Here is a 16,695-nt window from a genome sequence, read left to right as displayed (position 1 = left end):
ACTTTATAAGATTACTACAAAATTATTAATTCAAAATTATAAAAAAAACACAAAAAACCCCAGGGAATTCTCCTACCCCCTACACAGCATGGCTTCCAAAATCACTAAGGACATGTTTCATGTAACATAATTCATGTAACATAATTCCCTCCTTTTCAACCAGCAGATAGTAAGCCACATCCTACCAGTGGTGCTTCAACACCATGGCTGCTAGCAGCTTGCCACCCTGTCCAACGGGCAAACAAGTTTCAGTTTGACAAAAGGAGTTGCAAGATGAGAGTACTAAGCTAGTAAATGAAGCCATGGGTGGATCCGCACATTTACAGACAAGTCCAGATACTTGTATGCCACTTATTACACAACTTAGTCACAACCTTGTGCAATGGATTAATTCCTCTATTTTTGCCATTTCCTTTCTCATAAATAGATTCCTCGCACACCTCCCTTTGCTTTCCTGTAGCTGTTCCAAGCCATTAATGTTGCCATTTGCTATTTCTTTCGAGCTAGTTTGAAGAGGTCCATAGAATAACTGTTTTTGTACCTGTTTGAGCTATTTGGAGAGAACATCCTTTACTAGTCAAAACCCAGAAGATTAAAAAAAATCATGGGGAAAAACTCTGACCCCTTTTTCCACAATATCTGGATCAGGAGGTAAAACTCGAAGCAAAATCTAACCATATGCAGTTGCCATCATTCAACTTCTACACTCTGGGTAGCTTTAGGTTTTGTTTTGTAAACACCCATCTGTCTTGTGCCTGTTAGAAGGTGCTATTCTCTGGAGAAATAGTATATGCCTCTTATGGCCTCTGCACACTAATAGCAGGGTTGGCAGTTGTACTTCACATGTCTGAGCTTAACCACATCCCTAGCTAAAGCTCTTCAACCTAAAGGCAGTCAGCAGGGCCGTGGGTGTGTTTGAAATGCCAGCAGTGGTACGGGTGACATTCCTCACAGCTATTGTATGCCCCTCCTAGGCAATCCTATTCATAGGTTACAAACAAGTATTTTGTACACCCCCCCCTCCCCAAATTGTACACCGTGCACTGGTGTTACCATCCTGGCTGCTACTGCAGTAACTTTATCAGCAAAACAATTCCAGCACTCCCCACCACCACCAGAAGCATTTCAGCTTTTCTGAGAAGATGCTTAGAGGGCAGCTTTTACCCCACCCCTAAACTAGCCTTAGTCTAGTTCTTCCCTCCCAAGCCTCATTCTAAAGTCTGGGGATTTCCCAGTACCGTTTAACAGCTGCAAAGACCCAGTTCAAGGGGTTAAGCAGACAAACCCGGTAGCCAAGACGCATTTGCAGACAGCCAATAAGCTTTCCAAACCTAGCATCCAGTGGATGTCTGCCAAAATTACAAGCAGCTATTTTGCTGGAAGGGACTCAAAACAAGATCAAGACAGGATGCTAAAGACAAGTGTGAGCTGCGTAAAGGCACCACACATACAGTAAGTACTTGAGGTTAATAGACTAAATACGCATTCCCCAGGTAAAGGTCTCTAAATTCACCTGCAGTTAAGAATTGTTTTAGACATAACTTGGAATGGAGGGCAAATTAAAAAAGCTATGCTGAGATACTCTGCTTATCATTCCAGAGACCTTCCACAGGGAAGACAGCATGAAGATGACCGCTCTGAGCTCTTCCTTCCAAAGGATTTTTGTGTTTGGACGAGCAAGTCAGAAGCGTGCTTATCTGTTTCACATGCTCCTATGTTCTTCAACCAAGAGTCACCCAGCACTTCAGCTCACTGGTAACGAGAGGGGCAGCTGAACACAGGGCTGCCTGTTTCAGACATCCAGAGCACTGCCTGGGTGTGGCACATCAAGTTCTTGGCCAGCTCACAGCACTCACTGAATATCTGAACAATAGCCAGACTTGCAGGAGTTAGAACACAGCCTTACTGTGGGATCTGACTGCCCAGACTGTGAGCCATCCCTCCAAATTTAACTGCAGGCACAGTCAAGTGTGAGGTAAAGATGTTTCATCATCCTGTGATTTTCAATTTTATCATTTCCAGCATGCTAAACAAATCCTGCAACTTCCTTTCAGTACAGGGTCTCATTTAGGCTGGCTGGCTGCCTTTTCATATCTGTTTAGGTCACGGCTCCCTGAAATGCAGGATTTCCCTGAAATGGCTCAGTTCTACACTTCTTTTTAATATTCAGCTTCCCCACCCACATTTACTTCCCTCACCACCAACTTCTTTAAGGCTTTAAAGAGCTCTGTGGGGACTGTACATAATTTATAAGAGACCAGCTTGTGATTGCTGAAGTACCTTTTGTTATTTTAAGCTCTATCTAGTTCAAGCACTTGAGCTTTCCTAACACAGAGGAGTATCTACATCACCAGTATCTACACCTGTGTCCCCACAGGCTCCCAAAGAGGCCCAGAGCTGTGCGGGGAGCCGCAGGCAGCAGTGCCAGCACAGGCAGGGTGTGATCCCACCGCCTTCCCCAGGTTCACATCAGCACTCCACAGCCACCCCACAAGCAGGACCAAAGAGTGAATCAGGCTGAGAATAACTCATCTGCTATTTTTTCCAGCAGAACCATTCCACTGGTCCTGTTCACTACATTTAGAGAGGCACTGCTACAGGTTACGGGAAGTGGGAAGGCCAAGATGGCTTTTTGGGTACAATTGGACAAGATGGGTCAAGCTACCAAACCACTTATTCCTTGCTCCCAGGCACTCCTGCTTTATCTTTTGCAGTAGCTCTGAGACACAACCCCTCGGTGAGATTTATCCCTCGAGCCACACGTGCACATGCCGTTAACCCAGTGTGCTGCTGAGCCAGCAGAACAGAGCTGAGGCACTGTCAAGTTGGACTATCCAAAGCAGTGCAACGCAGGAACACACAGGTGGGAGCAAGACTTTACAGTGGCAGCAAACCATCAAAGCTCACAAACATGCAACCAATTTGATCTAGCCCACTAAAGGCTGCAATTAAATGCATAGTCTCAAGTTCACACTCATACACCTCTTGAAATACATTGTTTGAAATTGGGCTATTTGAAAAGAATGCTTGATAAACTTCAGTTACCACTTGAGACCTGGATGCATGCACAAAGACATTGCTAAATGCCCAGGAACCACAGTGGTCGAGGAAGATTTATTAACATGTCTTCCTTTTAAATACAGGTCCAGTACATACCACCCTTACTGCCCATGAAATTAAGGGTAGATGATAGTTGGACATCCTATAGATCAGGCAGACACCATGGGACCAAGTAGTCAAAACCCAGCCATAGTAGAGGGTATCACTTAGACCGTTTCAGATGCAAAAATAAACATTCTGCATCGTGTAGCCTTTCACAGAAGGCCTGACTAAACTGAAAAAAAGGCACAGATATATATTTTTTTAAAATATAAGAAAACAATTATCCCTTCAACTCCAGAGTACTGCTGCTTTGATCTTTCAGGGTGTTCTCAAAGTCTACTAAAAAGATGTTATAGCTACCTAATCATAATTCATATGCGGCAGACTTGAGTTAAAGGCTATAGCTGTCTACAGTTTTACAGAAAGACAAACTCACAATTTAAAGAACAGAATAAAAACCTTAGACTTCCAGTGACTGCTACAGAGTCAAGCTATTCCCAGTTTGCTACAGGGCTGCCTGTTCTGAAACACAGCTGTAAGCACTGCTAAGAAGCAACTATCAAATGCATCAGTAACACACTGCCTCAGGACTCTCACAGCTTAATATCATCTTCTGGCCTGCACCAGCTTCGTGGGGGGAAGTGTTTTTAGAATACTGCCTGGCCATAACCAGAGACACCCTGCATAGCTCAACTGTACCAGCAAACACAGCGGATTAAGATAACTGTACTCGCAAGTAACTGGGCTTATATTAAGTATTCCTTAAAGGGTTCACTTTTGATCGGTTTTAATCATTATACTCAACTAGATCTTACTTTTTCCATGCTTCTACGCTCCAGAGGATGAGCTTAAGAACTTCCAGGAACCTACACAATACTCTGCAAGTTCCAGTACTTTCCAAGTTGTCTTTGTCAAGAACTACTGTCCCACTGTAACAAAAGCAAGACCTTGAACAATCCAATTTAACTTAGAAAGTGATCCAACTTTGAAATTGGCCTTGCTCTGAGCATGGGGTTGGACCAGATGATTTCTAGGTTTCTCTCTCAGCTTAACTTTTTCAATAATTCTACAAGACTGCAAAGGCTGTTGGGAAGCTACCCTACATTAGCTTAAACATTTATAATATGGCGGAAACTGACTTCTTGTATCAAGAAGGCAGGAGCGATTTCCTTACATGATCTGCAGTTTCGATATTTAGATCCTTTAAAACTCCTCTGCAAACAGAGATGTTATGAACTACCTTCATGCAGCCAAGCATCCAGATAAGCTAAACTGTTAGTGATCTTCTGGAAGCTGAAGGTCAAAACTGAGAAACACAACTGAGTAGCAAGAAGAGAAGTAGTCAGATGCTGAGTACATCTCCTGTGTAAGTCAATATTCAGGCAAATATAACATACAAAAGCAAACAGTAAAACTTACTAGACTAACCAGAGGCAGGGAGTCTGCAAAGCAACTCTCTGCAAGGAGCGTTCATAAGTCAGCTTGAGAGCTTAGCTCTTATTCAGACCTGCTGCATATGGTTGCGCTTTTTTTATGTTTTCAGGTTTTTTCCATACATTAAGGAAGAGCAGCAGCATAGGATTTGCAGGCATTAATTCAACTTTGATCAAAGCCTGAGGCTCCCTCAACATTCCTGCATGCAGATACCTCACCCCCAACTGCACATCTCCAGAACACCGGGAGCAGCAAGAGCAGCTAACTGCTCTCACTCAGGCTTGTTGTGAGACAGACAGATCCACGCTAACGCATCTAATAACCCATCTTTCTCTAAGGGAATGGCAGACCAACGAAATCACTTTGTTTACAAGACTGTCTGAATCCCCTCAGATCCAAATTATTTTCAAATCCTTCCAAACACTGCCAAATCAAAACCATTAGAATATTGTAAAAGCATTTCACTGGAAAGTCCTCTCTGCCAAACTTTTCAAGAACCAAAGCATTTGCAGAGACATGAGGAAAATCTTGGAAGGACAGAGTAATGCAGTCCCAAGATACAAAGAGTCACATGACGAGCACCCCTCCTCTAAACCGAGGGAAGCAGCTTACTGAGAAGCAAGCTTACGATGCAGTCAATCTTAAATTTAAAATACCTTATAGGAATTTGAGGGGTTCTATATAAAAAGAAGAGACACCCACCAACCATCCTTTTTTGCAGTATGAAAGAAAGACACTTTCAAAGCTTCGCCATGGGAGAAGTGGCTGGTCACCTCCTCTGACTAAGCTACACTTGGTGCTTAGTGGCAGAAGAGACTGCACAGAGGTGAATCAAGTATGGAGCAAGCAACAAAGCCTGTGTATTAAATTTGTAAGAAGTGAAGCAGCAAAGGAGAAGCAGGACAGTCTTTGACAGATTTCTACTTGATTATTTAGCATTTGTCAGAAAAAATGCTAAGATAGTGTATTTCCTGTGTATGATGCTGAAGCAAGTATTGTTCCAGACATCTCATCTTCAGTTGGTTGCTCTGATCTTTCAGAAATTTGTAAGTTTTAGTTCTATTTGCTCTATCTTTTCACAGGAGATTCAAGACAGACACTACAGCAATACGTTCTTACAGCTGAAGATGCTGACACATATCCTCATTCAAAAAACATCTCTATTCTGTTGGATGTGCAAAGGGGTATTCAGACTGAGCACAATACGCTGCATTGCAGCTTGCTGTCAACCTTCAACTTCAGAAGTTAGTAACAAACCATAGAGCAAGATAAAGCAAAAAACACCATCAGCTTGGGGGGTTTTGAGCTTTAACTCACTTCTGCATGTATAGCTGTCACCACAACACCCTAAGCATACACTGTGCCCATCAGTGCAGAAGAGGAGGCCATGAAGATGCTCAGGAGGCTGGAGCACCCCCCTGTGAGGACAGGCTGAGAGAGTTGGGGGGGGTTCAGATGGAGAGGAGAAGGCTCCAGGGAGACCTTAGAGTGGCCTCTCAGGACTGAAAGGGGCTACAGGAAAGGAGGGAGGGACTCTGCATCAGGGAGGTAGGGATAGGATGAGGGGTAGCAGTTTTAAACTGAAAGAGGGGAGATTTAGATGAGATCTAAGGAAGAAATTCCTCCCTGTGAGGGGGGTGAGGCCCTGGCACAGGTTGCCCAGAGAAGCTGTGGCTGCCCCCTCCCTGGAAGGGTTCAAGGCCAGGTTGGACGGGGCTTTGGGCAACCTGGGCTAGTGGAAGGTGTCCCTGCCCAGGGCAGGGGGTGGGACTGGATGGGCTTTAAGGTTCCGTCCAACCCAAACCAGTCTGTGATTCTGTGATTATAGCAGCAAGGAAAGCATGTCATCTCAATACTCCAGGAAGGAATAAGTTACAGTCCAGCTCCCATCACAAAGGCAGCACAACGGAGCTGCAGGCTGGAGGACTAAAACACATTTGCTTATTCAAGTATTTTCTTGGTTTAGTGATAAAGTGTTTTATGGTGCTGAATAAGAACACTCACAAAGTCTAACACCTTCCCAACTATGGACTCAGAACTTTCAGGTATTATAGGTAATACTAGCCTGTCCTGACCCCATTATTCAAGCTACTAGTAACCTTAACGTTTTTGAGGCTGCTCACAAAATGAGCAGTCACATGTAACAAACAGTTCATTCATACAGCAGCTTCTGGCTCTCTAGGAGATTGTGGATATTGCCTAGAACATAATCATTTTACTGCTCTCTGCTTCCTGTGTTTCACCAATGCAAACAAATTCACATGTTGAATGCTCCTTGGTGAGAAATACAGATACGGCAACAAAAATCCAACTGCTCAAACAAGACATTTTCAGAAATAGAAGAAAGGTTTCTCAGCTTGAGGTGAGCTCAGATTTGGACTTTCCACTGAGGATAACTGTAGACACAGAGTGCTGAATACAGCCAGACACTGAATTCAATACATTTCAGCTAAAGTTCTCATTATCTACCCAATAAAACAAATAAAGTGAACAAGTCCATTTTTCCAAAAGTGATTTTAAGTTTCCTTAATACATAGCTACATGTAAGGGCAAATGAAATAACCAGATGTTGGTAAAATAGTTACTGATGGTTAAGCTTTTGATCTCATCTCACAGAGCAGTTATCTTAACATTTGGTATGTAGTATCTAGTAGTTACAAACAGCAAACTAAAAAAGCAACACCTTGCTTACACGTGCTGTGCAGCATCTCCATGAATGAATGCTGCCAAACAGAACTTAGTGGAACATAAGAATATAATGAGTAATATAATCTAATATCATCCCTAAATGACAACTTTGGTTTTAAAAAAACTAAGAATGCACACACAAACAAGGCACAAACACCAAACCCTGTCACGATTTCACATGTTGTTATTGCTTAGACACCGAGTATTCTATTGTCTCAGCTGCACTATAAGGTACAACACAAGCAAGTTTCTTTCAATCCATCCAACTTTTCAGGTAATTTTGCTTTCTTGACATGTAGTTACTAGAAGATCTGTTTCAGTGGTCAGATATTAACTGCATTAACCAAGAAATTGGGCACTATTGAAAGGACAATGCAATCAGGTCTGGGGGTGCTGGTGGGCAGCAACTCCACAGGAGCTAGCAGTGTGCCCTGGCTCCAGGAGGGCAACCCAGGGGCATCCAATCCCGCAGTGGCCAAGAGTGGGGACTGTCCCACTGCATCCAGCAATGGTGCAGCCTCACCTCAAGCACTGAGTGCGGTTCCGGGCCCCACCATTCAAAGATGTGAAGGTGCTTGAAGGCGTTCAGGGGAGGGCAGAGCAGCTGGTGGAGGGCTGGAAGGCAGGTCCTGTGAGGAGCAGCTGAGGACTCCAGAGGGTTTGGCTCGTTTGGAGAAAAGGAGGGTGAGGGGCGACCTCATCGCTCTCTGCAGCTTCCTGAGGAGGGGATGGGGAGAGGGAGGTGCTGAGCTCTGCTCCCTGGGATACAGGGGCAGGATGCCTGGGAATGGCTCAGAGCTGTGTCAGGGGAGGTTCAGACTTGGCATGAGGAGACATTTCTTTACCCAGAGGGTGGTCAAACCCTGGAACAGCTTCCCGGAGAGGTGGTCGGTGCCCCCAGCCTGTCAGGGTTTAAGAGGCATTTGGACAATGCCCTTAACACATTTCAACTTTTGGTCAGCCCTGAAGTGGTCAGGCAGTGAGACTAGATGGTTGTTGTAGGTCCCATCCAACTGAAATATACTATTCTAAGTATAGGTTGTGATGGACAGTCCCATCTACTTCTTTTATAGCCCAACAAAAAGATAAAAAATGCTATTTCTATATTGCAGGCATGTTGAACAGACAGTGGTTTCATTACAGGACAAAATCCCTCAAAAGTTAAAAGCTCTTACCCATCCTAAGACAGAAAAACACTATCTACTTTGGATGAAGCTACAGAAACCAAGTTCACTAGAACCTTTAACTTTTCAGTTTCCACTGTTAGAAAGCTACTCTAACAACCTTGAAGTTGTATGTTCAAGATACAAGATGAAAGCAAGAAACTCACCAAGAAAGTGAGCATATCTGAAATGATATCCATGCCTCCCATATCCAACATGCTGGCAGATTAAAGTTCTTGCTAAAACAAAGGGAGGAGAAGGATGAGAGTGGAAGTTTTCTCTTAGCTTAAGTTCAATTTTGAACATCTTCATACAAGTATATTTATTATTACCCTTTTATAAAAAATTTTCATCTACTGACCCTTTCTTGACCAATGGTCAGCATGACTTTGATAATGCTAGAAAAAAAAGAAGGTATCTAGAGCAACAGTTCTTAGTTTTCCTGCACATATACACCATTGGCCAACTTCTGCAAGAACCATCTCTTGCACGCAGGGAGGAAGCATTTCTGAAGATGTCTATACAAAGACTTCTATGCCATATGCTTCTTGCTAACTTGCAAATGAACAGGTCAACCATTCATTAAAGTGTCTGCTTAATGGATCAGAAAGTAAACCCTTACTTTTAATACATACGTACAAGTCCATCCTTCTCTACCATTTCTAACTGAAACTCCAAGGTTGCCAGTAAATTGTCATACTAATAGCATTAATAGGATTGTTTTCATGTAAAAGGATATATTGGACCACAAAGTATTGTGTGGGTTTTGTATCACCGGTTTTTTATTGGTCAACTTGATTCCACTTGACTTTGTCATGAGTAGAACGGCCTTACTTCCTCACAGAGTGCCTTCCAAACCATTTGCTGCAATTCTGCAAGTCCTGTGGATTATGATAATTTTAGGATGATATCAAGTTCTGGATTTTAATAGAGAAAAACACACACAATGACAACCCTCTTGTCCATCCAGCAGTCAGCTTGAAAAGACATTCAGTGTATTGAGGAAATAGATATATATTCTTTTTAATTCACTATTCCAGAATAGCCTATTCAGAAGGTAAAGAGAAAAAAAAATACCTTGTTATTCTTAGTGACATTATGAACCAAAAGCCACACCTCCAGGGGGTGGGGAATTTGAGAGCCCTGAAACTTCACCCTAATTATTTGTCCAGCAACTCATTTTTTGCACTGTAAACAAGCATAGAATTAGTATCAGAGAGTTAAGTTCAGTACAGTTTAAACACTATGGCAAGGAAAGATTTAGCCCAGAATTCCATGATTTATTACCCTGTGTTACATAAAACCAAATACATTTATTAAGTGGTGTGACTAAGTGATTGATCAGACTGCAATGGCAGATTTTTCCTGTACTTAGTCACTTCCCCACCATAACTAGGTCTCCCAATCCAGAGACAAAAAAAACTGTGAGTCATTAGAACTTACCGGGGAGAAGAGGCCAAATCAGTGATATACAGACAGGCAAGAATGGCTCATGGCTGCAGTAAGCCATCAGTTTTGCTTTAAAAAGAAAATACCTGGAGAACACAGGAAGGTATACAATCGCAGAATAGCAGTTCTCCAATATGCTGCATGCAAGGTTCTCCGACATCAACTTAATCCCCTCCTCCCCCGCCAAAAAAAGAAAAAAATACCCAGGTTTTACAGTATTTACACTCAAGTGCAGTGAAGCCTGTTCTCCTGAGTAGCCTCCCTCTACAAAACAAATGAGTTCACCAACAGAGCTAGAAACTTGCAAGAGATTATAGCTTAGTCTGGACCATGTGTATCATGCCATTCTTACTCATTACTTCAGTTATCCTCTTTCTGATCTGAGATTTTATTTTTCTCTACACAGAATCACTGCTGGCAGAGAAAGGAGTCTGTCTCTTCCCCGCCTAGTCTCATTTGTGCCCAATTGCACATTTCTCTACAGAGTGGATCATATTTCGAGCTTTTTCATTCATTCCTCCTTTAGGAGCAACCCCCCCGTGCCTGTGTCTGTAGCTATTGGTCAACCAGCAACAGCCAAAGGGAAAAGCCTAGCATGGCCAAACACTCCCATTTCTTACCCTGGGAATGGGATAAGAACCCAACATCATTCCTTCATCCCAAGTCTGTATTTTTGAATAGGTTCCTCAGAACAACTACAGCTTCAGAGATGTTGGAAGAACTAGGAAAAAGCATTTTTTAGGAGTCATACCATTAAAAACCTCTTCAAAGAGTGTTTTCTCCCCATTTAATACAAGTTCAACAAGCTGCTATACAAAGGCCAGGAGTTTCTGACCGCCCGGGTACTCCACTGGAGGATCACATATTTGCACAAGTGAAGACACCCTTTCATAGCTGCACAGGAGGGGAGCGGCACTAGACCACCTGCTTACCCTATCCACAGCAGCCATAACTGTCTCTTGCCAACATAAGGCCCAGCCCTTTGCAAATTCAGGTTTTAAACCTCCAAACAGCTGTGGCGGATCCTGTGGCTTTATAACCACCAAGCTTGCCAGTAACTGTCTCTTCCTACAACACTGCCAAGTATTGGCTGCACAATCTTTTAAACATTACAGCAAGTCAGCATTAGCTACTGGAGTCAGAAGGGTGGGTTTTATGCCCTCAACTTCCAAAACACTTGAATACTCCACCTAGAAACAGCTACAGAAGCGTTACAAAGACATCTGCCCAAAAGAGTAGCCTTCCATGAATCTAAATACTTCAGCCTGATTTAGAAGTTTCAGATGGGATAAAAGACAACCCCCTTTGATGCAGTTTATTGGCTGCACTATGCGAATTCCTGCTGTTCCCAAACACCCCTAGGGAAGAGCAAGCAATTAACTGGCTGCTTACTAGTGCTCTTAATTTACATCAGTTAATTGCCCTGGATTATTCCTGCACAGGGAGGTATTTCCTCTTTTCCAACAGAGTGTCTGCAACAGCAGAGAGACTCCTCACAGGGTGATGTTGATTTCTAGTACAATCATTTAGCAGACAGACAAACAAGATACCGGGAGGGAGGGAGGCCGAGGAGTTCTGCTGAGATCTTGGAACTCTTTTTCAAGCAGACCCCATTGTAGCCCTCAGAACAGCGATTAAGCACAGATAACAGCTTTATTGTGCAAATTCAGGGAGGCCCTCTCGCTGCGCAGAAGGGGAAAAAAAAAAGCAAAAAATAAGTCAGCCAAATAAGGCTGTTTGAGCTGCAGAGGCCAGGAAAGCGTCCAGGAGGTGACGTAGCTGGAGGAAGCTTTTAGTCAGCTTCCTCCCCTAACCTGGAGCAGGGCCAGGGCCAGGGCCTGGGCCACCTCTTCCAGGGGAGCCTCTGGGAACACCCTCGGTCTGTCCACAGGGACCTACCCAGCCCAGTGGCTCGGGAAGGGTCCTGCCCCCCGCACACCCAGCGGCACAAGGAGCAAGGGCAGAAGGTCTTCCAACGCCCCCAGTTTCAGTTCATCAGCGGTCTTTCATGCAGCCACCGAGGGACTTCAGGGAGCTCTGTGCAGGAGGATTTCACTTCAGACCAGACACTACACATAAAACAACTGAAACCAGTTTCCTCTAGAGGCAGTGATGCCATTTCCTGTCAAAAAAAGGAGTCCATATTAAGACATCTTACGAACTATTGTCACAAGAAAAGCAAGAATTGTAATTAACCTTCATGGGTGATTAATCAGAAGAGGCAGAGTCACCCCAAGGAAAGTGCTGCAACCCCCTGCAGATCCAAAAAAGGGGCTGCCTGTAGATGTTAAGAGGACAGGATGTTTGCAAGAAGTGAGCGATGACCAGCCCCTGGCATTAGGCACTCTTCTCCCCACAGGATTCTTACAGCAGAGGCAGCAGATCTAAAGCTTTCCTCAGGCTCCTTTTACTGTGTGCACCTCACCAACCCACTTCTTGCTTATCTGCCTCAAGCAAGAAATCAAGAGGTCAAAAACAGAAGGACTCAACTACCACTTTTAATCTTCTAGACCCTCTGGTATGATAAGCACTCTTAGGCCTAACACTGTCACGTTAAAGTTTTAATAACTGGATCATGACTACCAATTCAGACCAGGCACTCAGAATAGTTCTTGCTCACTACAGTCTGAAGCTGCTATAACTCATGTTTTCTGCACAACACTGCCAGTTAGGTGCAAGGCTTGCCGTAAGAAGAGGAAGCAAGATTTTACCAGTATGTAAAAACAAAGTGAACGCTAGTTTATCAATGGTATTCTTTAATTCTGTTTAACTTTAACATAGAAGACCCAGAAGTACCAGATAGAAGCTTTTGCTCACCACCAGGCTTCACTGCTTCATCTGCACAAGAGCTAGAACCTTGCTATTCCTGCAGAATCTAGGAACCAAGCTGATGAATACAATACAAGCCAGGATGTAAAGGCCTTTCCTGATTTGTAAAATCCCATGGTAGGTATAAAGCTACAGCTAACTCATTGTACACCAGTCCAATAGTTTACCTGGTCCCACTGTACACTCAACATGTTTTAGCTGTCATTGCTTCTTAAGTACAAAGTCATCTGAAATTCATCAACAGGGACAACAGAGACGTCTGTGTACAGCAAGGTCTTTGGGAGCTCTCACCTTTTTACAGCAACTCCATGCATCTTATACTGCTAGAAGAAAGGTACAATGGATTGAGTCTGCCTAAGAAGCTAGCACTCACATCACACCAAAGCCTGTCTAACTTTGATCAGTGCTTCCCAAGCTATACTGAGCGAGGGAGAGGAGGAGATAGAACACCAAAGGGTTGGTCCTCAGATATGACAGAAGGCATCTGGAATGCTTCTGGTGTTCCTTCATAGCACAGCAGGATCCAAACCCAGGGCATCAAGAGAAAAGTGTCCATCCATTACAAGTCATGGTTTTTATCACTGCCTACCCTTACCCCTCAGCTTTCAAGACCCCTAGCAAATTCCCCAGGGGAAAAAAAAAAAGTATCATCCAAACAAGTGTAGCACTCTGCTCATAGCTGCCATCTTGTTGCAGCACTTGGTAGGAAGTAGCTACACATCCAGAAACATCTAGAGGAACCTCCTGATACCTACCTCAGTTTCTCAGTTACCTTTCTAATCAGACCTCTGCTGTTCCAAAGAACAATGGGATATATGCTTCAAGGACCTTTGGAGTCCAGCTGAGAATTAAGACCATCAATTTAACCTACAGACAGATTCACTGAAGGCCTCAATGGCTATTGCTAAACTGAGTTTTAGAAAGTATTAGGGGAAAAGGCAACAGCAGAAAAGACATTTTAAAAATCTTAAATAGCATCATAGAGCTGAGACTTAGGAATCTTACTATTCTTTTGTGCTGAAGACTTCATGCTTGTCCAAATTGATTTTCCCTGTAGTAACACTTTGCCCTAGAAACCTGGACACTTATGTTCTGAACAGAGGGAAACACTTAGTTCTGCTAATACAATAAGGGGAGTCCAAACTTTATTATACCTTAGTTTGAAGCTTTCTGTATTCATGAGATTAGTTCTGATTAAACGCATTTCTCCCCGATGAGTAAAGACAGTACAAAAAAGGTCTCTTTCCCTCCCACTCCCCCAACTAGGATGGTTTTTGTAATACTAAAGTTCAAGTGATTAACTATGGGGCTTGGAATAGCCATCACCATGACAGTTCAGTCACTTCTACCAGGATTTGGAACTGTGACTTCCAGCTCTGCCCAGCCTGAAATGACTCAGCGAGAGACCAGAGCAGACTCAGTTAGCATGAGATCAGAGCCTACTCATGGCCAATAAACTGAAACCAGGGGAGAGACTTTTCAGAGCCTGACAATGGCTTGCAAGAGGCCTTTTGGCACTCAACGACTTCCACTCCTCTGCCATACAAAGTGTGAGGGGAATTATATGCCCTCTTTGGTGTGTGTATCTTTAACTGTTTACATCTTGCAAGCCTTTCAGAGCAAAAAAAAAAAAAATTTACAAACCAGAGTTGGTCGCTTAACTATAAAAATCACTCTAGAAAAAACAGTGAAGCTTTCCTGTGGCAAGCATGGCAGGATCAGCAGGCCGGCCCAGGATAGACTTTCTAGGCAGCCTACAAGGCTTCCAGCAACCAAACCCCACAATTGTGCAGACATTTCACTTCACAATGGCAAATCACGTGCCAGTAGTTCAAAGGTTACTGGAGTTAATCTTGGATTCCTATTAACAGTGCACCAAAGCACAGTGCCACTTGTAGCAAACCTTGTGTAACAAAATGGCAATCTCTAGCTAGATGTGTTAACATTTAGCCTAGCTTAAGGAGGAGTAGGGACTCCGAACTCAACAGGTTCTGCTGCTCAAACCACGCAGCAGCATGTTCTGTAAGCCTGGTGAGATGAATGATAAGAGCTACCAAACACTCTAGGCACAAGTGTTTTTCCTGCCCAGCCAGAACTGTTCCCAGGAACATTTCCTCCATCTGTCTTCTTCACAATGGATTTATTTTTGTGATGAAGCCCACATATAGCTACACCTAACTGCTCAAGTTTCACCCACGTTTGACCTTCATTGAAGAGTCACTTGCATTTTAACGTTTTGTTAATTAAGTGGCTATTAACAAATCTTAAACTAGCACACTAGTAGTCATGTTTCTTTAACATGAAGAACTAATTACACAGTTATGCCAGCATATCCTGTTCCTGCAAACCACAGCTCAAGAAATAATGTTTAAAATATTATTTCAGTTGGGTCTGCAACTAGGGCAGATGGGGCAGGAAACCAAAGGCTGATAGAGCAGGCGGCCAGCAGCTCTGTACCTCAACAGGCACAGACATCTGAACCACTTTCTGCAGAATCTGCGGTGTGCAATACACAGTGTCACAGCAAAGCACTTGCATTTCTTTATCTCTTCCAGTTTTTAAAAGCTCCGAAAGCAGAACTGCTCTGTCAGAACCAGAAAGCAGCAGGCTGAGAACATGAATCCAGCCCAGGGCGTGTCTGCAGAGACAGGCTGCGGTGAGCACCTTGCAGTGAGCACTGTGTCCGCACATCTAGATTCGGCCTATTAGTGGCAACTCAGCCTCGCAAGCGCCTCTGCGACACGTCCAGGATTTCTGGGCTGATTCACACTAAAAGAAGTCACTCATCACAACTGTAATATCTCTGCCTAGAAGGTCTCAACTGCATTTTACACACAAGTTCCCTAACCTGAACTACTTCTGTTAATCTGACTGAACTTGTTGCCGGTTTTTTTTTGAAGTAAAACTTCACTAATCATTGCTGATGTTTGAAGAAAGGCCTTTCAAAAGCTTCAGAAAATACTGTCTTAACCTTTAAGTGGCTTGAGTTTGGTACCCTTTCAGATGTTGCTGTTTAGAAAAAAAATAATCCAGCTATTGTCTCAAGAGAGCTGGCATTTAAGACAGCAGGAAAAGCACAAGTCAGTCAACAAGCATTTAATACCTATTTTAAAGTAATAAAGTTATCTGTAAAAAAAAAAAAATCAGGGTGGATTCCCTTTCAACGTCCACTTGCATGGGGGTGGCTTTTTATTTAGGGTTTGGGGTTTTTTTTTGTCTCTCCTTTACGTAAACCACAGGCTCTTAGCTTAAACATCAGATGTTCTTAGGCCTTCAGATCACTCCCAGTGAGGAAACATCCAGAGCCTTCCAGCCAGCTCCTTCCTGTTCTATCAATGAACTAGGACCAATTCTCTTACCCCAACCAGGAGAAATGAAATGGAAAAACCCCGCGCTGCTCATTAGCCACCGAACTCCTGCTGTGAGAAGGAGAGTCAAGCCGGGACTTGACCAGACTTTCTGAAGTACCGAGATCTCTCCAGCCAAGAAATACTTCGAGTCAAGCCGGGACAAGGCTCCCCGGCAACTCATGCTGACTAATTACAAGTTGCGAAAACCCCAACTTCTCCTCTTTGCACGGCACATGAGGGGCGGCCACAGAATTAATTAATTTCCCACCAGGCTCCAGGAGGCTTCGCCCAGCGCGGATCAGTCCCGGGGGGGGGGTGCAGGGCGCTGCCCGTCGCGCCGTTACCAGCCGCGGCCCAGGCGGGGCCCGGCCCCGGGCGGGGGAGCACAAGATGGAGGGGCGGGCGGCGCCGCTCCCGCCCGCCGCGCCCCCCACGGCTCCCCCCTTCCTCCGCTCGCTCGCCCGCCTCACGGGCCCCACCGCCGGCCGCAGCCGCTCCCAGGCGGGGTCGCCGGCGGGAAGAACCCCCCAGGGCGCCGCCACCCCCAGAGCTGCCCGCCCGCCCGCGGCGGCACCCACCGTTTTCGGCATCTTCCCGGCGGACTGGACACGGCAGGTCGCTGCTCTGGCGGGCTCCGCGCTGCTTCTAACGGGACGCGGCGCCGCGCCCTCGGCCCGCCC

The 16,695-nt window shown here is 44.5% G+C and overlaps 1 protein-coding gene across 1 annotated transcript in view; it reads right to left on the bottom strand.

The window, feature by feature from the left end:
* MSN (moesin) overlaps positions 1 to 16,695 on the bottom strand; it is a 46,249-nt gene extending 29,554 nt beyond the window's left edge. Inside the window, exon 1 of the mRNA XM_074883103.1 lies at positions 16,594 to 16,695. Within this exon, the coding sequence (XP_074739204.1) occupies positions 16,594 to 16,605 (12 nt within the window). The 5' untranslated portion in view covers positions 16,606 to 16,695. The remainder of the gene's footprint in view (positions 1 to 16,593) is intronic.

This window comes from Strix uralensis, chromosome 13, assembly GCF_047716275.1.
Source record: "Strix uralensis isolate ZFMK-TIS-50842 chromosome 13, bStrUra1, whole genome shotgun sequence".
In the NCBI taxonomy this organism is placed as follows: Eukaryota; Metazoa; Chordata; class Aves; order Strigiformes; family Strigidae; genus Strix; species Strix uralensis.
This window is presented reverse-complemented; position numbering and strand designations above follow the sequence as displayed.